General features: G+C 39.3%; 1 protein-coding gene across 2 annotated transcripts; it reads right to left on the bottom strand.

The window, feature by feature from the left end:
• Nucleotides 1-309: 309 nt before the first annotated feature.
• On the bottom strand, nt 310-8078 carry ARL14EP (ADP ribosylation factor like GTPase 14 effector protein). Of its 2 annotated transcripts, none has more exons than XM_040068258.2 (4): nt 7846-8078; nt 3993-4495; nt 2891-3021; nt 310-2038 (listed from the first exon to the last, which is right to left on the bottom strand). In XM_040068258.2, exons 2-4 carry the CDS (start codon nt 4413-4415, stop codon nt 1810-1812), a joined length of 783 nt encoding a protein of 260 aa, XP_039924192.1. In that variant the 5' UTR covers nt 4416-4495; nt 7846-8078; the 3' UTR covers nt 310-1809. The 2 variants fall into 2 exon arrangements, with proteins under 2 accessions (XP_039924192.1, XP_039924193.1); XM_040068259.2 differs by lacking the exon at nt 7846-8078 and adding an exon at nt 7627-7820.
• Between the last annotated feature and the right edge of the window lie 13435 nt (nt 8079-21513).

Genomic DNA, 21513 nt, shown 5'->3' with positions numbered 1-21513 from the left:
TAAGCAGTTTAAATCTAGCAAGATGGCAAAGGCTGACTTGTAACAAGGTCTTTTAAGAGGAAAACGGTTGTGGGCCACATGGAACTTCATAAGAACATGCTACTGAACTCAGTAATACATTACAGCCTGGGCATGCTAAGGAAATGCAGCTAAACGGGAATGTCCTAAATATGTTAGGAGGACATGTGAACAGCCAACACCAAAATGTCATTTTTTTTGCCAGAAAAAAAACCCTTAAACCCCAAGTGTCCTGAGGGACAGTACCCACTACTTGATGCAGTTTTTTTAGTCAAACAGCAGTCCTGTGCATTCTGTTAGGAAACAAGTGTTTAATTTGGGAAAGCAGTCACCTGCCAGTGCATCTGTAAATAAGCCTGCTAAGCATATTAACAATGGGTACTGCTAACTCTGGGCTAATTAAAAAAAACAAAACAAAACAATAAACCAGCTTTTCCCCTCTCCCTCTCCTGGAAGTTACCTGTTTATATTTTCACCCAATTCATTAAGAGATGAAACAGTTAAGACAGCCACTGCAACAACTGCCAACGCTCTGACCAAAAAAAGGGAGTCTCATTATTTTTGTAACAGATTTAATAAAAATGTAGCATCTCAGTGCTTATACTCCAGTGAGACCAGCAGATGTCAGCATAACTCAAAGCACAACTCTGGATCTTGTCAATGCAACATTCATGACGCTTACTAGAACAGAAAAAAATCTGCTGAGCACATAGCAAGATTATACAATTTTATCAAGTAAGTCTGAAAGAAGTTAACAATATTATTGAAAAAATGTGACCCAACAAACATGTAGATCTTCCAAGTCATCAAAGACTAGGAAATTTTTACAAAACACAACAAAAATACAAAGAATAAAAATGTTACTAAGACTTCATTTATAACATCTTTTCAATAAGCCTTGTTATAATGAGGACAGATAATGGTAACAGTCTACATAACCTTTCTTTGAAAACAGACACTCAAGTTTATTTCAGCTGCATATAAACCTTTAAAATCAGTAAAAAGAGAAAAAAATGAGGAGAGGGCTGTTGAAGTACTGGTTCAGTCCAATTACAGACTGATAAGGGAGCAAAATTATTTTAATTTTGCTCTACAGAAACCAACAAAGTAATGAGTAATACTTTAACACAATGCCGTGACAGATTAATTTCAGTATTTTAATATTAATTAGTATTTAATGAATATGAATTAATATCCTTATGGATTCATAAGGATAACTTGATCTCAAATCCCAGTAAGTGGGATGAGATCTGAACACCTAAATGCTTTTGACTCCTTTTTAAGTGAACAGGATTGGATTTATCAGATGGAGCTTCAATACGCCATAGAAGATACAGCGTTCACTATTAATACTAGAAAGAGAGCTTTATTAATACTGCATGTAAATTAATTGAGAACTTCCACAGCATTTCACCCACGAGATCCTGAATTTGAAAAGGAGAAATGAGGGATACATGGAGATGGTACACTCTATAAAACAATGTATGAAAGAATAGTGAGTGATTCAGGAGAGATCACATTAGAATTCAGCACCCTGTACTTGAATACAGTTGTTCAGTGAGATCTTACCCGGATGACGAAGAAGCCTGAGTACAACGCAGACTCGAGTGTGAAAAGACAGCAGTATGGCTAAGTCCTTAATCACACTGAAAATGATTGCGAAAGTGAGCACATTCATCACACGGATCACGACAAATTCCAATAGCTTCCATTAAATTACTAAATGCTGAATGTGCTGTCTTTAATCAAAGCATGGATCATACAGTCAGGAATAAGTAATGTACACCTGCACTACCCAACGTGCTTATTTCTAATGATCTCTCCTCCCTCGATCTCGATCTGCTCGTAGAGCCATTTGCGGTCACAGCGACATTCTGTGCCACACTTGTTGGAGCCGCACTTGGGGCAGGCGTAGAAACAGCCCAGGCAATCTTCATCCAGGCAGTCACACAGGTCCATCCCGCTGTACAGCAGCAGGCCCTGGCTGTCGTACACTTTGCTCTTGGCTGGTATAACTTGCCTGTACAATGAAAAACAACCGTTCATTCCCGTGTTAAAATCTGCTCGTTATTTTGATGCCCAAGTTGCTAAGAGTTGTGGAGGGATGTTTGCTTTCTTCAGGTGCTCGCTTTAACAGTGTTAATTTCAAAGATATACATGCCCTGCTGTATTTGATAACATTTTTCAGTCCTAATTTTATCTCCACTCTGTGCCCACACTAAGCAGAAGAAACAGAGGGAGAAGGAAGGATGTATAGTTGGTGAGCAGCACATTTAGTGTCTGTTTCTGTTTGGTACAATTACACCTGGGTGGCAGGCAGGGGCAATGCATTAACGTGGTATTTCTTGCATATTTTGACAAATAGAAAAGGTCTTAGTTTTTTTTTTTTTTTTTAAACAGTCACATTAGAAGGTTGTAACTCGTTATTCAGTATTATCCAATTTGGATATTAACTTTGTTTTTCAAAAGGAAGCCATAGTCCTAACTTGACACTTTTGTTTACCAATTGTAACTACTTAGTTTACAAAAGATGATAACCAATATTTTAAGCGCAGCCTACTTGATCTTACTATACTTAGATTTATCTTATTATCAGAATTTTAGCTTATGTATCTACTAATTGCTACATCTATGGTCTGCATAGTATTGTGCCTCACAAGCACCTTTTTATGTTTGCCTGAAATATCAAATGTAAGATAATGTTTTATTTTCTCTTTTATTTATCTCAGGAATGAGAGTGACCTTCAACACCCTAAAACCAAGAACCCAATTCATACACACACAAACACGCACATAGATAATGTCAGTGGCTGACCAACAAGGCTATTTTATTTTCAAATGAAGATGAATGTAAATACAACTAAAAAATTACCTGTCCGAATTGAACGCTGCGATTTTTGTTTGCAGCCTTCTTTTCTCCCTCTTACTGGTCTCTGGAGTGAATTCAGTCTGTCGCCCTGGGTTAGCAAACTGCAGAGACTTTAAAGCCTTAGCTGTACGCCCCTAAAGAAAGAGAAAATATAACTTAATGATAAATACAAACCTTGATTCTTAAGAAAATATCCAGTCAAGGATATTGCAATAATCTATTTTAATAATGAATTCTTGACTTATGATTCTATGATTTCCCAGGAGAAACAACTGAAGCCTGAAAATCTTTATGCTGGAGAACTATACCTGTCTCTGACCCTAGCAACACAAGCTTTGTAGTAGCAGTTTTAATCAATGCTTTCAAATATCCTCCGATCAGCCTCCTAATCATAATGACATATAATTAAAAAGTTCAGCTAGGCAACAGCTCCGAAAATGCAACTCCTCTTTGCACAGCGTGCATACAGACAAGCTCTTGCTGTTTTGGTTGCCCACACCACAGATTCCCCCTGCAGAGCCTGAACAGCGCACCCAGCAAGGCACCAGCCACATTCCAAGCTCAGCACTTGGAGAACAATCCTCCCACACCTGCTCATCACTGCCCCTGACCAAATGCCATGGCCTTCACAGTCCAGACACCACAACAAGAGCACACTTAATTCACCCCAATGCAGGTTCATTTCATAATGAACTGCAAGAGAAAATGCCCTTTTTTCCATTTTTTTTTTCTTTTTTTTTAACTGAAGAGACATCTTTAGAAGCAACTTCTGCAGTATTCAGTTTCAAGCACAGGAGTTTGTTGTTTGCAAGGCTTGAATAACAGCTTAAAATACCAGCAGCATCCGGTATTTACATGAATTTATGAGTCAGTCATGCTTGTAGACACAATTTTTCAAAACTCAGAGGCCATGTTATTTAATTAGAGAAGATTTTTAAGTTTCTCCAAATAAACGTTTAAATATAGTAAACTCCTGCACATCTGAAAGACTACATCCTTTCTGATTTTCATGAGAGAGAAATTTAACTTCTTTATGTACCAGTTATATGAACTCTAATAGCTTGCAGAGTACAGAGGGGATGGGAAAACTGATCCATATACATACATCTGGATCCAGTTTTCTTCTTTGTCGCTCCTCAGGGTCCACATCCACACTTCCATTTATTATCTGCATACATTTGGGACAAAGCTTCCAACCAGGAACAAACTGTCTTCCAAACTTGGCACTTAGAAAAGCTGCATCATCTAAGTCAATTGCTCGCAAGCTTTTCTTTGATAGTTTTCTGTGTATGTTGAAGGGATCACAACAGGATTTTTGTAAGTCTTCAAATCTTTCAATGTAAATTTTTGCATGGTGGAAGCAGATAGTATTGTTCTCTGACAGGGTTATTCCAGTCCTAAGCTGAAGCAGCAGGAGGTCAGATGAAGATATTTCTTGTTTAGTCTTGAAGCCAGTGTGACGGGTGTAATAGGTCTTATGGCATTCATTGGTAGCTTGAAGCTGAACTCCAACTGAACAAGGATCCATTTTACTTTATCAGAAAAACTTATTTATTTTGTCTAAAATGAGTTCTTCGAAGCCTCTAGGAGTCTCTGTGAAGATCCACCCTAGAGAAAGCACTAAAATCAATCAGATATGCAGTGCAAACTTTTAACCATAAACCTGACACACTGGATTTAAGTTATTAAAAAAACATGTAAAGAAATTATAGCCTTCTAGTCCAGATAAAACTAAAAAACTAAAAAGATACTAAATTTATTCTGGAATTAAACCTTGCATCTTCTATTCCTTTCAGAGGTTGTTTTTTTTTTCCTAAAATAAGTATTTATTCAAAATGTTTATCAGCACTACCTTCTCAAAAGCAATCTGGGAGCAAGGTACAAAGTAGATGAACTGTTCACATAGCAGCCTGCTCTGGTCGTTGGTTTTCCTGGGGACCCCGTCTCTTGGGACAATCCCTGCTAGTCGAGACCCGACTGACCCCAGAAAGGGACTGCTGATGGTTAAACAATTCACCTAGCCTATCTCCAAGGAGGGAAAAAAGCTGCAGAAGGTAGGCTGCACAGGCTGGCTGATGGCAGTCAACAATGCCCATCCAACAGCACTTTCCTGTACATTTTTCCCATGTGTACCAGGTGCGGGTCAGCACTCTGGATCAACCTGAGCCTTTCCAAGAACCAGTTTGGGCTACGCACGAAGACTGGTGGTTCCAGATGTGCGGTTTTGGGGTTATTAGGCCTTTGTGTGCAGCCCTCTACTGGGCAGCTATTGTACAGCTATACACTAATAGCAAATTAAATTACCAAATGCCAAGTGAGCCATTGCAGACTGGTCTCACACCCTGGCCAAAGTTTGTTGCCAGCCCAGCGCTGGCCCTAACGTACCAGAGCCTGAGCCCATCTTGCATTATTTTCCACCACAATATAAAAAACGAAACTTCTACCAAAAGAAAAGAATCCCTTGCTCTCAAATACTCTAAGAACCTTAATTACAACGAGCGTAGCTTAACTGGGATGTTTAAGTTTACCTGCACCCTATTTTGCAAAGGCAAATCCCAGAAAAATGGAAAAGCAGTGGAAAAGGTGGTGTCTGGGATAGAGTTAAATTCTTCACAGTAGCTGGTGTGGGGATGTGTTTTGGATTTGTGACCAAAACAGTGCTGATAACATGTTGATGTTTTGGCAGGGCTTACACATCATCACAGCCTTTTCCGCCTCACCCTGCTGGAGTGGGACTGGGGGTACACAAGAAGGTGGGAAGGGAAGGAGCCAGGACAGCTGACCCCAAGGGACCCACAGGATATTCCAGAGCATATGGCCTCATGCTCAGCACTAAAGCAGAGGAAAGTGAGAAGGGCCTGCTGGGAATGGCTGAGCATTGGTCAGTTGGTGCTGAGCAACTGTCTCCACCTGCACTGCTTGGTTTTTACTTTCTGCTCTCTTCTGTTTGGGGGTGGTTTTTTTGTTTGTTTGTTTGTTTTGGTTTTTTTGTTTTTTTTTTTTGGGGGGGGGTGTCCTTATAATATTTTTAAAACCATCTTTTCATTATTAAGCTGCTTTTATCTCAGCCCCCACCTTTCTCCTTCTGATCCTCCCTGCAGTGAGGGAAGGTGAGGGAGGAATGGCTGTGTGCTGCTTAGCTGCCAGCTGGAGCTAAACCACAACACACAATTACTTGTTCTAACAACTAAACAGGGTAATATTGCCTTTTAATCAATAAAAGTATCTACCAGTTGTCCAGTGCTAGAGAGTCTGGGATTCTGCTTTCAATAAAATATAATCAAATAGCATCATACACAATCTAATGACATGAAATGGGTAAGTTTAGCCAATACACAAAAATGCAAACATGGCAGTGCAAGAGCATAAAAGAGAATAGTAAGTCAACAAGATTTTTAGAATTAATCTGAAAAGTCACTGGTTGGAACATTTTTGCAGCAGAAATGTAATACTTCAGTTTTTCTGAAGCAGATGTTTATAGCTGAAGCAATTACATATTTCCATACATCAAATTTTATGCAGAGTAATTGAAAAGTCTTGCATAGGACATGATATTTTCTAGTGATTTAACTGATGCAAATATAAATCATCTGAGAGGTTTTACTTGGGCCAGTAAACTTGTCTGAAAATGTAATTTTATATCTGATTTGAGGCACAACTTATAATAACTGAACGACCATTTTTAAACAAGTTTTCTCAGCCTATTGTTAGGAAGGGTGCAATTTTTGCATTTAAATTAAAGAAAAATAGGGGCACAAAGAGACCTGAATGTAGAGGCACTACATAAAATGCTTTAAAGCCCCAGTTTGCAGAAAAGAATGTGTGTGCTTCATTCTGAAAACAATGCAAACTTGGTTCTGTTTTTTTGCAAGTGATCTGAAAATACAAAGACTTACATATTCTAATACTTAACATTGATTTCTCAGGTCAAAACGTAAATCCTGTATTTTTGAAACTAGACCTAGTGTACTCCTAAGTTGCTAGGCCACCTGAACTCTTCTTCACCCAAATTTCTGTAGGCTAAGTTAACTCCTGAAGTTTTGAGCTTTTCAGATCTGCATTGAATCACACACACAAGAAGAGTAGATGTCAATGAAATTTTAAAAAACCTTCTTTTCAGTGGCTGCTGAGCACTGACTTGTAAGTTTTACTACACAGAAGTTCCAGTGCCTTTGCCTATTTACACACATTTCTGCAGTACTGGCTTTGAATGATTTTTTCATCTTTTTCAAAAGACCACCTATCAAACTTCACCATCTTAGTGAACCAACTCTAATGGCAACTGATCTTTTTTTATTAGCTGCACAAAGTGTGTGTTTCAAGCCAAGGTAATTGGAACTGTTAATAATCAAACTTCACTGCAGCCAAGTTAACATTTTAACAGCAATTTAGGCAGTGTCAACTTTACTTGAAGCCTGTTACAGGCTCTGCATCAAGCCTGCTTCAAGTGCTAACGAGCATTTTTGACCGATTCCTGTTGTAGGAGGTGGGGTCGGTGTGTGTGGCTGAAACACACTAGGTCAATATACAGGTGATGGTCTGAATTTTCAAAATTTGCATGGATTGTAAATCAGGACTCTTGGAAGACGTTCTTATTGAGAAACCCCATTTGTCTTCTAATTAAAAAAAAAAAAAAAAAAATTACAATGCTGTCCCAGTCAGGTATCTGTTTTGACCGCTGACTATGCTATGGGATATTCCCTATATTAAACTGCAGAGGAGCACAACAGGTCTGTCACCTCAGTTTGTTCAAATGACAGTACTACTGACGAAACCTAGGGATCTCATCCACTCAACCCGCAGGAATTCTTGGTGGAAGCTTCAGCTTCTTCTTCCCTTGGGACGAACACACAGCTGCTTTTCCTGTGGATTCCCCTTGGCGGAAAGAGAAAAGCGATTGAAACCCCAAACCCCAAGGTTTGCACGTGCACCTGTGCAATGGTTAAACCAGTGCTCACCGCAGCAAACGCCACAGCCCGGAGGAAAGGCTCGATGAGCGGCAGCACAGCGGAGCCCAGAGCGGAGCCCAGAGCGGAGCACTGAGGAGGAGGAACCCGCCTCACACGGGCAGCGATGGCCTAAAACCGTCCCGCGGAAGGAAAGGCTCGGCCCTCCCGCTGCGGGCCGCGCGCCCTCAGGGCCGCCCCGGTACCTCCCCGCGGTGTCGGTGCCGCCGTGTGGGCAGCGTCCCGCCGTGCCGTGCCGTGCCGTGCCGTGCCGTGCCGTGCCGTGACGATCCCCGTCCGTGCGCTCCGTCCCTGCGCGTAGCCCGGCGGGCGGCGGCCATGAGCGGCCCCTCACCACAGAGGCGCAGGAGCGGGGCGGCGCTTCCGCCGGGCGGGCTGCGACAGCGACCCCTGGCGGCGCGGAGGGCGTGGTCTCGGGCCGAGGGGCCCGGCTCCTCCCGGTGTTCAGTGGTGTTTGCCGGCGCTTCCCGGTGCCCAGCGGTGTTTGGTGGTGTTTACCGGTGTTTAGCGGCGCTTCCCAGCACGGGCGGCGGGTCAGGGCCGGAGCTGAGCGAACGCCCCCGGCAGGAGCCGCTGCAGCCTCCGCCAGGCTGCAGTGTGGCGGCGGCGCCGCTGAGGGAGGCCGTCACTGACCGGGGCCGGGACCGCACCGGGGACTCGGGAGTGCCCTGTGCTATCCCGGGAGTGCTCTGTGTTATCCCGGGAATACCCTGTGCTATCCCGGGAGTGCCCTGTGTGCCCTGTGTTATCCCGGGAGTGTCCTTTGCTATCCCGGGAATACCCTATGCTGTCCCAGGAGTGCCCTGTGCTATCCCGGAATGCCCTGTGCTGTCTGTGCTTCCCCAGGCCCCTCAGACACTATATCAGACCTCACCGCGGCCCCGAAATCAGTGGGTAGCAAAAACTGTCGTTGGTTTTAAATAAAACCAAGCCCTCTCAAATCTGTCGCTTCATTTAGGGGAAAAACCCAGCACGGCCTTTTGGTCTCTGGAATGTCTCTCAAAAGTTTGTTACTCTTTTTGTTTGGTTGGGTTTGGGTGTTTTGGTTGGTGCCTTTTTAAAATAAATTCTACTATGTTTTCAAGGGGTGCCTGGGTGCTGTGGTGGTTTGGGGGTTGTGCTGGGATGATCTTGAAGATCTCTTCCAGCCTTGATGCTTCTATGAACATATTCGGGACAATAATGAATTTATCAGGGAGGATGTATGAAATCTTGACCAGCCTTCATTTGGTCCACGTCTAGGTAGTGACAAGCACACCCTAATTACCCTTGGAGTTTTTAGAACAAAGATGGTAATAAACAGAACACAGTTGCCCTAATATGTAAGTACCTGTAATACCAATCCCAGTGTCAATTAGAATGGTGTTAGTGATATCTAAAACAAAGCCTTAAATTACCTCCTTAATGCCCATTCAAAGTCTTTGTCCATTTAATTAAATAATTGCTATCTGGCTTTCCAACAGATCTCCAGTGGATTTTAACAGTAAGAAAGCTGAATCTTAGGGCAACTACAGAAAGGCATGGCAAGAACCAAAAAAAAAAAAAAAAAAAAAAAAAAAAAAAAAAAAAAAAAAAAAAAAAAAAAAAAAAAAAATTTTAGTGAGCCATAGAAACTGGTGTAAGTAACAGAAAAGTATGTTCCCTTGAGTTTCACACAACTATGCTGACACCTTGTTCTAAGCAAATCATTTGAGACTGAGATGAGGCAGCCGTTTGAGTAATAGAAGCTCAGCTTGATTAGTCATAAATATTTGGGTATACTTGAGCTAGCTGCTCTCTTGAGATCTAGTGGTAGTTTTTTATGACTTGGGTATATTTTTGCTGTGTTTTTATATATTAGAAAATGAAGTGCTGAAGCCAACTAGGCACATGGAGTAGAAACATAACAAAAGACCCAAAGCAGAAAAGTGGGGTTTGTTTCTTTGTTTGTTTTTAAGTCTGTTATTTACAGTAGCCTTTGTCAGTAGTAGGAAAGAGATAAGGGAGAGGCTATTTTCATGTTGAAATATGATACTGAAATTGCCTTTGCAATGCAAGACTATAAATCAGGATATGTTTTCACCTAACTTTTTGAACAGCGTTGAAGAATTGGCGGGATTGTGGTCTGAAATAATTAAAAGCTTGTGGAGAAATTTTATCCTTGCTTCAGGAGATACCCAGGGTTCTAAAGCATGGGAGTGTAAAGCTCTAATATGTGGGAGTAACAGCATGTAGGTTGTGCCATTTGCTGTTTTTCCATATGACCATTAAGGAAAACCATTATAAATTCAATATATATATAGCTTAAATCATGCAGTGGCTCAGTGACGACAGGGAGATTGTGAAGTGCTATTATTCAAGAAAAAGCTTCAGTAAGGCTGCTTCTGCTGACTTGTGTGGCTTAGGATGAAAAATGTGGAGTTAATGAAGGGGAATAATTCATGAGAGGAGATATTTGAGATACAGGTTGTGACATCAATTTGTATTACATAAATATAGGAAGAGCAGTGAGGTACATTCACTTTTTCACAGTGTTAGTGTCAATATGTGAGGCTGACTGTATAGGGCTGGTTTCAGGTTATCTGGGAATTAATTTGTGACAAATCTGCCAGCCATGGATTTAGACTGGTTTTTGTCGATCACATTAGCTTTCCTCTCTGTAAGTGGAATGGTGCCTTAATGAGGGAGAACTTTGGGATTTAGTGTAAAAGGATATGAAGGATGAAGGGGAACAGGAACAGGAGCTAGACTAGGTGTGGTAGAAATATTCTCATGTATTCTGGTAGTACTAGGCAGGAATTTAAATTTGTTTCTCTGCTAATGCATGTTGACTCCATATACCACTTTCAGTCATAAGGGCATCTGAAAACTGTCAAAGCTCATGCTGCAAAGGAATATGTATGTCAAGGTAATTTTTAATGGATTTTGTGTTGAAGAGTAGCAGAAGTTCTACTCTCTCCAGTTTGTGTCTGCTCGCTAAGAATCGGTGGTTCATGTGTCCCTCAGTTCCCTCACGTGTAAAAACTGAATAAAGCACTATTGACACACATCATCACATAGAAATTGCTGTATTTTTCTGTTGCCTTGATTTCCAGAGTTTAAAGCAGTGACAGATTTGTGGCTGACCTGAAAAAAACTTTGTGATAGACTTAGAAGAAAGGTATTTGTAGCTATATTCAATAGAGTATAAATTTCAGGTAGCTCACCTCAAATTTCAAAGGTAGTCAAGCAAAAATTTTTCATAGATTTGCCTATCACTTGAACAGCATTGTTCAGCATTGTTTTAAGATGTTACGCCTTATCCAACAAACCTCCCAGAGAGTCAGTTCACCTATATAATATCCAGGTAGTTTGGTATAGAAATCAATACTGGTAAGTGCCAGAGTTTTATTCTCTGTTTTATTATTTGTTTTTTTTCTTCAGTCTAAGCAAGTTTGAAGATGCTGTTAAATTCTTTCTTTATTAAAGTGAAACAAGCTAAGGTATTCTACTAGTGCAGAATGGCTGCCTCATGAAGTGGGTTTTTTTTTTTAAAGCTTTAGCGTCAAATAGAAATAAAATGTCCATATTATTATATATGGCATATTTGATAAAGAAAACTGAATCTACTTGTGGTTATATTTTTTTGCTACCACCAGGGATCCCATTATTTTTCCAAGGCAAACATCTCTCTGTCTAGCTCTTACAAAATGTGCTGGAACACCAAGTAGACATAGACATATTGTTTGTTTTGAGTTTCTCTATGATTTTCTTATGAAATATTGTCATCTACCCTTTCAAAAACATGAAGTCAGAGATAGTGAGAGCAATTGTTGCAGGGAAAAAGGCAGAAAAAGCTGATAAGTTTTGGTAGGGAGCGTTTAGACATAAATGGAAGAAGGAAAATAAGTAGCCTACGTGATCTTTTCCTTGTAGAAAGTGTAGTGCCAAGTGCTGCATTTTATCTAAAAGTCATGAAGTAATGTCACAAACAGAACTGTTTATTTCACACCGAATCTTTAAGTCATCAAAAATCTCAGTAATGTCATAACACTCATTTAAAAAAAAAAAAAAAATCTTAAAAATTACCTTGGCATATTTTGTAGCATTCTAATAAGTTCTGTTTTGTTATATATGGATATATAATTTGCTCTCTGGCCTGGTTGTTTGGGTTTTTTTGGTTTTTTTTCCATTTTAATTTGGCAATGTTATAAAGACTTTTGATTATTTTAAAAATTCGCATTTGAATTTTGGCACACAACTGTTGAATATTTGAATTCATACCATGCTTCAATTTTTGAGGTATCTAGATATAATAGAAATTCTGTCAGGCTGAAAAAAAAAATTAAAATCCCCTCAACACTTTGATTGTTGCTGTGTCATGAAGAGAATCCTCTACTTTACTGGCCTCTGACCTTAGGATGCCTGTTTGGGAATCTTCTGCCCTTTCCAGGCTGATTTCATTACAGTCCTTATGAATTTATTGCCTGGAACATGCTGTCTCTCTGCTCAGTGAGATCTTTGTGTTGAGGAGGATTTTGGCTGCTGCTTCCAGTCTGCTCCTCTTGTCTGAGCAACTTCACAGAAGATGTAGCATCACCCTGATGCTATTTTGTGCTCTTTGCTTTGGGGCTGAAGAGAATGTGCTCAGAAATTTGGATGTCAGCTGTCCTTTGGAACTGGTACAGCGACTTTCTGCCAGTTTGGATGTCATTTGGGATACAGACCCAATGTTTGGGAGTTTTCTTTTCCCATCTCTGAAGGTACTGAATTTATTTCTGATTCAAAAAGCAGGGACATTACTAAAAACAATCTCATTCAGTCTCTTTCTAGTCACTTCCAGAGCAACTAATCCTTGCACAGATCTGAGATAGTCAATGCTTACTCACTGGTAACAGGCTAGGGTGTTCAAGGAATTTAGGATTTGTCCTTTCCTAAGAAAAAAGTCCTCTCCATGCTTGGCTTGATGGAAAATGGATCTGAGAGTTCATTTCATTCAGTTAATCTGACAGTTGGTGAAGAATCAAACAGGGAAAATGACTTTTTTTGAATTGGTGCATGCTGTGTCATTTGAATTGATGTTCCTTCTCTGCAGTGCACCCTGATGTCCCAGGAAGCAAAGAGCATGGATCATGGGTAAATGCTGTGCGAGGGCTTTATGCCAGAGTGTTAGTGTGGGTTTATGGATCAGACGTCACTCCAGGAAGCCTTTCACGATTTTTGCCTATTAAATAGTAGGGCTTGATTCATGGTTACTCTGCATTTCTTTTATGCTGTTTGCCACAGAGAACAAGCTCTAAGGCCGCCTTAATTGAGCACCAAAGCTGAGGAGAAGAAACAAACAGATCAGCATTTAGGTCAAGAATTGTCAGTTCCAGTTCCAGCCAGTGAAAAGCACTCTAGTTAAGTCCTAATCTTGGGAAACCTATCCAGCAAAATATCTAGCAGCGATTCTTAGTCATTTTCTGGAAACTCTTGTGTATGATATTGTCTCTAAAGGGAGGAATTTTCCTGTGATGTTTTTATTCAAGGAAAACATTTTCTCTGTTGACATGGCTATACTGGCATAACACTGCTACTATGGGTGCCTGATGCATTACTATATTTAAAACGGATATTTTCCAGGGCAAATCACATCTATCTTAACAATCACCAGTTTGTTATCTCATTGAGAAAGTCCTAAGCAATATTACTTAGAGAAGTTGAATGGCTTGCTGAAATCCTGAAGCAGACCAGTAGAAAAGTTAAGAATAGCACCTCACAAGCCTCAGTGTAGACTTATGGTTCGAGACCTCCTGTGCAAGGTTTTTGTTGTTGCAGTTATGCTGGTGCAATTTGCACGGGATGCATGTTTTAGAATAGCTTGTGGTTTGGTGAGGCCCTACTGCAAGAGGATCTTTGCTTGCTAAGATTTCTATTCCTAACACACCGGTTCTACGATGCTTCCCCAGTTTCACTCATGGAACAGTGAGTCCTGAAATGTTTGTGACAGGGAATGTCAGAAACCGACTCTTAAATTTGACTATGAAGTGAGTTGCACATATTCTTGTCAAATATAAAGTCTTGGTATTAAAACGGTCACTGCAGCTGGATGTATGCACAAAGTAAAAAAGAAATGTTTCTGTGAACTTAGGGTTTTTTCAGGCCTCTTCGGCTTCAGGGGTTGGGCTCTACACGAAATTCAGTAACTGTTCTTCAGTTCTGCAGTGCTCTGCTCCATGTACATCAAAACTTTCTGTCAACTGTAGCTATGGGAATTACCTTTTAGAAATCCTTTTAGAAATAAGACAGTTATCCCATGAAACCTTTCCTGAAATCAAGGTTGTTTATATATTTCCTATTTTTTTACATTTGAGAGTGGGGTGGTTTTTTAATGGCCTTCTGACAAATCACTGACCTAAATCACTGCCTGATTTCATGCCTCATTATGTATTTGGAGAGAAAATCGTCCATTTGTCTGCAATTGATAGGCCTGTTAGCAGGTACCAGCAACTACTGTGAATAGTCCCAGTCTAAACATAGCAGGTTTTGACTTGCAGAAATGAATGCAAACCCGTTACATATTGTATTAGGCTGCGCTTTTTAAAAGTATACAAACAATCCGATTTTGGATGCTTTTTTCTCTGTCTGTTGTTGTTGTTTTGAAAGATAAACAGGGAAAGACTCTGACAAATGATGGAAAGAAGGTCAAGTGTTTCCCATCCCCCCACAAAAGCCACAGTAAAACATGTTCAACCTAAGCCCACTTTGTGGATGTACTTTGGAGTATCAAAGCCAAACCAAGGCTAGTGCTTATTATGCTTAAACTAAGTAATGTATGAGTCAGTCGACACTTTATGTACTGGTGTACAGTGTATCAGAAGTTGCAGCAACAGGTTTCTTTATAGATTTTATTTTTCTGTATAGATTTTATATAATCCAAGTAACATAAAAGGACACCTCAACTTCCAGAGGAAATGAATATAAGTTAATACTAGCAGGTGTGCAGACAAAAGAAAGTGTGACTAATCCTAAAGGTGACCTAGAAAAATTTCTTAGTTTTGACAGTAATTATAACCTTTGGTTTTTCAAATTAAAATTTTTCATCTTATGCCTTTATTGAAAGCTAACTAACAGGAAAAGTGATAACACACAATTAAAATTTCTTTGTGGAGGCAGTGACATTGTATACTTCATTGAGGCTTCTTGTTTCTCTGGGTTTTAGTGTCATTCCAGTGCCAACATGGTAGCTGAGGGGAAGGGGAATGTCCTGTGTATCCTCTAAGTATGTCCCCACGTGCCCACAGAGTGTTGAGGGAAGGCTCCATGTGTGTATCCAATCCCAGGTTCCCAGGATCAGCTGGACCCTGCTCCAGGCCTGCAGTGTAGGCTCAGTAGTGAGTTGCTTTGAGATTCCGGCGTCTTTTTTATAATATATCTGAACACCTTCTAGAACACCTTCAAATAGCTTGTTGAGGCAGCTCATACCATCATCTGGGCTTACTCATTCATGTCATAACATTCTTCTCTTTCCTTTGCCAACTTCAAATGTTCTTTTTAAGTTTTTTTTCCCCTGGGTAAGTTGAGTACCAGCTTCACAGTAATGATGTGATATCATTTTATCTGTTATGGTTTTCTCATATCTGTCTCTGAGGCAGCTGCAGCATGTTAGTCTGCTGGTTTGATTCTGACAAAATATTATTTCTGATATAAGCGTTCCTTGTCCTCTAAGAAATCTTGGCTGCTATCATATGTGAAAGGTTTTGTTTCTTGTGTCAGTAATGTAAATTTGCTACTATCTATAACCACTCTTACTGTGGAAAAATAAATTATTCACCATTTAAATAAATTTCTGGTTGGAAAGTCCATGGTTTTCCTGAACGTTATAATTAGCAAATTTTTAGGACTTTTTGCTTCTTTTCCTTACTTTGAATCAGCTCAGTGTAATTCTCAGATAATTGTCAGTACCAATTTTTCATCGTCAGGCACTGCTGATTCCCTGTTTATTTAGGACAATCAGTGTTGCTGTGTGACTGAGAATAGAATATATTTTTATTTCTTTTAGTTAGTAGCAAGACATTTAACCTCTTTTTTTCATGGCTGAGACTTTTTAAAAATTCATTGAGATGTTTTTGTAGTTGCTGAGCCATATGCCCTCCTCCAAGTCTGGTTATGTTGGGAGGTATCACATGCTTTTGCATAGCTGACAAAAATGTGCTCAGTGGTGACTGAGATCCTAGAGAAATCACAGTTTCATGCTGGGGTTAATTTTGATTCTGGAATTTTCTTCAAACAATTCTGAAGGGCAAAGAACAGTTCTGTTTTGGGAGTGATACCATTTTATCGAGACTCCAGATTCTCATTCTTTAGCAGGAACAAAAGGATTCCCATTATCTGCTTGTCCAGCTGATATCTAGTCATCTGGATATAATTTCAGGTTTCCAGTTGTAAGACTGGAAGTTGCTAATTGCTCTGAACACATCTTGTACTTTTTCAGTTTTTATTTTCAAAGGAGAAACTGCCTTTATCTCTTACAATTTTAGTATTTTAATTTTAGTTTTAAAATATTCATAATTGTGTAGTGACACATATTTCAGCTATTTGAAATTCATATAATCCTTTCAGAACATGTTTTGTTTTGTTTTTATGACTTTATTGCCCTCCAGCTGTAGGAGACAAATATTTGGGCCATTTTTCATGTTGAATTCATGTTATTTTAAATACATAAACATGACACTGGAATGGTTCCTTAACTATTCCCTTTAATAGACTGTGACCAAAATGTTGTTTTCCTTCTGTGTTATTTCCTTTTCTTTTCTGTAATCTCAGTGTTTATGGTGTTTTTTATTGCTTTTTTTTTCCCCCTTTATTTTGAAGCCTATGCATATTATGTTCATCCAGCCTCTTTGCAGTATGACACTATAATGAGTGGAAGAATTTTAAAAGTTTCCATGACTCTTAACTCTTGATGATAAACATTCATTCACTAACTATCTATAGATTTTGGAGTATTAGGAAGTCCTTGGAGAAGTCCTTAATGTCTCAAAATTCACTAGCTTTGTAAGTATCCGAATGTCCTGTTTTGGCAGCCAGGAGCCACATTTATTGTCTACAACTTGCATTTGTCAAGTGCTGCATAAAAAAAATACAGCAAATAAAAGATTTTAATTCTTCTACGGTTGCAAGCAAATGGGTATTAGGAAACCTGTCCAGAAGATGGTTCAGCAAATAGATTCTGAGTGACAGGCTGAGAAAATTTCTCCCTCATAGGGGTACTTCATATTGTTAATATTTTATAGCCTCTTAGAAATTCTCAGCTGGAATCATTACAATTTTGTTATGTCTTGATCTGACTGTAGAGGTGTTTTAAATCTGCATCGTTACCTGGATCTTCTCAAAATACAGAGACAACTGAAAGACCCTGGTGTGCAGGCTCATCCTAAGATTAGTGACTTCTCAAGTAAGGGACTTGCAAAAGAACTTTCAGAATTTTCAGCCTCAGGAGGAACGTTCTCATAAATTAATGTTTTGTGTATTTATCAGGTTTCTCAGATTGTAAGTGCTTTTTCTTTCACTCTCTGGAGCGGTACAACACAGTGAAGTACACAGAAGCATCTGCTTTGTTCTGGGTTTGTTCCCATGAGGTAACTTGTACTCTGCACAGTGGTACATTCTTCTGCTGAACAGGGGGAAAGCAAATTTTGTGAAGTGAAATATGGTCACTGTGTGCTGTGCTTGGATCAGGGTGAGTGCTCTGGAGTTAGGTCAGACTTGTATTCAATGGTTTGTGTTTAGTGTGGTTTTGTGCCTTAGCACTGGTAGTTTTTTATTTGTGTGTCTGTTTGTTCTGTAACAGTGGAAGACATCAGAAAATAATGGCGAACGTATAAAAAAGTAGAATAAAGATTTTGTCTTTGGGAATGGATTATTTATGATGCCAAGTGGGGTAGGTATTAATTGTCTTTATTCTCCAGATAGTACCATGACTAACAGAAAAGAGGCAATGTACTCTGTTACAGTCATTTGCATGGAAAAACTGTATAGCTATCCAATCCTTTTCAGCCTCTTGTCTCCCCAAGCACCCAATGATGTCTGAATTATCATTTTTCAAGCAGGAGCACAAGCAGGCTGATGCCTGTACAGCGCAACCCTGTGGGAAAAGTTCTCGAGCTTTGCAATCTATTTAGCTCAGAGAAGCTAAAGCAGATGTTAGCGCAGGAAAAAAAAAATTATGCCAGAGCTTAGTAGGATGAACAGAAGGGGAAAAGGTACCAGAGAGAAAAAAAAAAGAAAAAAAAGAAAAAAAAGAAAAAAAAGAAAAAAAAAAAAAAAAAAAAAAAAAAAAAAAAAAAAGAAAAAAGAGGGACTAGGCTGGGCTGGGAATAGAATAAATGAAGGACCACTGAGGACTGACTGGGAACCTAACTTAGAGATGAACTGAGAATGCAAGTTAGTAAGACTTAAGGACTGGGAAAGAAAGGATTGAAGAAGAAAGATTAAAAGAATGAAAAAGGCAGAAGCAAAATAAATTGAAGAAATTGAGAAGTCCAAAGCTCTGAAGTTACTGCAATTTTTCCCCCTCCAGTTAATTTCACTTGATATAATTATAATGTATGAGAAATCTGGCTTTGGTCCTTCTGGCAGTCTAGGTACTCTTGTTTCTCAAAATAAGGAAAATAGCAGGAGCTAATGCGTTTTAACTTAAAGAACCAAGTATGATAAAATCCTGTACAATGGTTGCTTTCTCTTTGGTTTACAAAGTAGGAGTTATTTGTCAAGAATACACAATACTCTCCTGGTCACCAACTCAGTATTTTTTCCTGTGTTTTTGATCAATTTTATGAGCATTGAGAGCTCAGAATATGGACACTTAAGAGTTAAAATATTAGGTAAGACCAGTGGTAGTGCCAAACTCTGTAAATACTCATGTTATTTTGTTTAAACATCTACTTTGAGAAAAAAAAAAGTGGAAAACAGTTTGGAGACAACTTGCTTGTGGAGACTGTGGTAAGAATAAGCTTGCCAGGTTTAGTTTGCCTCACATACTGAAGCAAAAAAGTTTTAAATGCTATGTAATAGTAATGCACGGCCAGAGTTGGAGCAGGGGGAATAAATTTCACTGTCATTGTGTTAGTAAAAACAGAGCCTGAGGTATTCACAGAACTTAATGGAATTTGCAAATAAAATTATGAAATACCTTATTAATATTAAAATCTTTCACAATCATAAGCTAAGAAATTATATTTCAGGAGTCTGTCCACTCTTTTCCCAAAGTATAACATTTTGGTTATGAAGAACTTAGGATGTGAAGACTCAAGAATAAGGTATATACTCCTAGCTTGGTAATTCAAACAGAGGAGAAATTTCTGACTGTTCATTGTACTAACTGCCTCCATCTCAAATGGTTTCAAAATGTCCACATCATGCTTTTAGGTAAGGCTCAGTTCAAGGAGGTGTTTACCCTCGAGTAGAAAGCAGTGGCTCTTTGTTGTAGTGAAAAACAACTGACAGCAGTTGTATAGGAGAATGATTTCTATGGGAATCTTCGACTGCAGGTATATTTATTAACACAGAATTATGATTCAGTATGTTCAAGCTTTTCTTTATCCCCCATTCTTCTGGTCTTCAGGAATGTCACTAAAGTTCACAAAGGGAAAGGGCCAAGAACACAAGAGAATTCAGCTCAAATGCTCCTGAGGTGCACTATAAAAGACCCATTCCAGGGATGAAAGTGATGGAAGCACTGACTTGATCTTTTGTTTTTAGGCTGACTTCATCCTTGAAGGAACAAATTAGGGGTGCCAGCGATCACATACTGATGTTCTATCACTGTAAGGCGTTGCTTTATGGTCTCCCAGAGCAGCATGCTTAGTCTTGACTACAAGTTGACAAATCATCACAATTTCCTCTTTGCTGTGCACGTTTGACAGATCTTTTTCCATTCAGCTCTCATCAGTGGTACTCTAAAATTTCCATGCGGTGTCACATTGCAAAACCAAAGCATGAGTTACAAAGTAGCTTCTGATTTGAAGTCGAATGTTTAATTTTAAATGAGGTGATGATAGACTTTAAACCGAGCATGTTTAAAACTTGAAAAAAGTATGTGGTGTCATCAGACAATTCTGACATTGCACTTTAGATATACAGATAAATTACTGGGGACTTCCACAGTCTTTCTGTAGTAAAAAGAAAGAGAGAAATCACAGAGTTGCATGGGGGCATAAAAAGGAAGGATCAGATTAAAATTCATGTCTACCAGTACTACTCCCTGGTGGGGAGTATACTGCTGCTATATTTAGACTTCATTTGTCCTTTTCACAATTTTTTACTTCTTTACCAATTGCCCTTTAATGTCCTTCTTAGTGTTTTTTAATCCAGCAAACATCTTCTGAACAGCAAGTTCATTTTGTATCTTGCAGTTCATGGAAATCCTGCAATCTCTTTGTTGAGATTCCCTCACCTCTGTTCAGCTGAGAAAGTCTTTACAGGTCTCGCTTTTTCACACTATTGTCTCCTATGTTGTACTCTTTTGATACTCAGAAAAAGACACTCTCTAGAAGATCAGCTATTCTGTTAGAGTCAACATTTCAACTGCTACAATGATAGCTTGATCCTGAAGTGAGATCAGCCTGCTATGAAGTTACTGGGATCTTCTGTAACAGGTAAGCAGTGCAAATTCACTGGTGAATTTTCCAGTTACACAGATTTTCCTAAAACATTGCTGGTACAAGCCTACCTGCTACCCAGAGAAGCATAAAATCAAAAGCATTCCCATTAGAGTAGCAGGAGGAGGGCTTTTAATCAACTGAGTTTCTTTTTAAAAAGATAATTGAAAAGTCTCCCTCAGCTAAGTGGTGACCCAGAGCCTGCTGAAATCAGCAAGTGGCTCTGAGTTAGACCTGGCCTGCAGTGTTCCAGTGGAACTAACAGTGAGGCAGAAACTGTCATGGGTATTTGTTTTAAGAGGATCTGCCATTACTTCATCTCCAGGAAAGAGGTAGAATACATGTTAGTTCCTCTAGTGTGGTGGTGGGTTTTGTGTGTGTGGTGTTTTGTTTCTTTTTTTTTTTGTGTATGTGTGTGTGTGTGTGTGTTTTGTTTTGTTTTTGGTTTTGTTTTTGTTTTGTTTTGTTTTGTTTTAATTGGGAGATGAGAGACATTCTTAGGACTGGTAGTTTTATGTTGATTCCATGACTCTGTGTACCACTGAACAGGACAATGGCTAAACAAGTGACAGCTTTAATAAAAATCTATTTTATCTGGAATTAGTACCCATAGACTTAGAGAACTGGAATAGTTCTAGCTGCCTAGATTATCTTGCTTAGCCTCTGAGACATTACAGTTTATTCACCTTTCTCCTGATGCACAATTCTGTCTCATCTTCTGCCTGTGTCCTTCAAGACTGCTTTCCTGCCAGACCTTCTGAGAAGACACTGTCCAAATTTTGGTGTTGTGCTGCCTTATCTGAAATAGGCCCCTGGAATTTCATAGTGCCATGTTTTTACTGAAGAGGTAGTATGCATCGGCTACAATGGGAATAATTGATGAGAAATTTATCTGACTCTCAGGAGAACACCAAATTATGGGGGGGGGGGGGGGTGTTTGTTTGTTTGTTTGTTTGTTTGTTTTGTGGTTTTTTTGTTTTCTTTTCTTTTCTTTTCCTAACCAGATATGTTTTTTAATTGCACAGAGAGGCTGAGTCCCCATTTTGGTCCTATGCTA

This window comes from Hirundo rustica, chromosome 6 (assembly GCF_015227805.2).
Source record: "Hirundo rustica isolate bHirRus1 chromosome 6, bHirRus1.pri.v3, whole genome shotgun sequence".
Classification (NCBI taxonomy): Eukaryota; Metazoa; Chordata; class Aves; order Passeriformes; family Hirundinidae; genus Hirundo; species Hirundo rustica.
The sequence above is the reverse complement of the archived record's forward strand: the minus strand, read 5'-3'. Positions and strand labels throughout refer to the sequence as shown.

Coding starts and splice junctions, on each gene's coding strand:
- ARL14EP (XM_040068258.2), bottom strand. CDS start 4,415: ATGGATCCTTGTTCAGTTGGAGTTCAGCTTCAAGCTACCAATGAATGC. Junction 3,022..3,992: donor GAAGAAAACTGGATCCAGAT/GTATGTATATGG, acceptor CTCTTTCTTTAG/GGGCGTACAGCTAAGGCTTT. Junction 2,039..2,890: donor GCAGCGTTCAATTCGGACAG/GTAATTTTTTAG, acceptor TTCATTGTACAG/GCAAGTTATACCAGCCAAGA.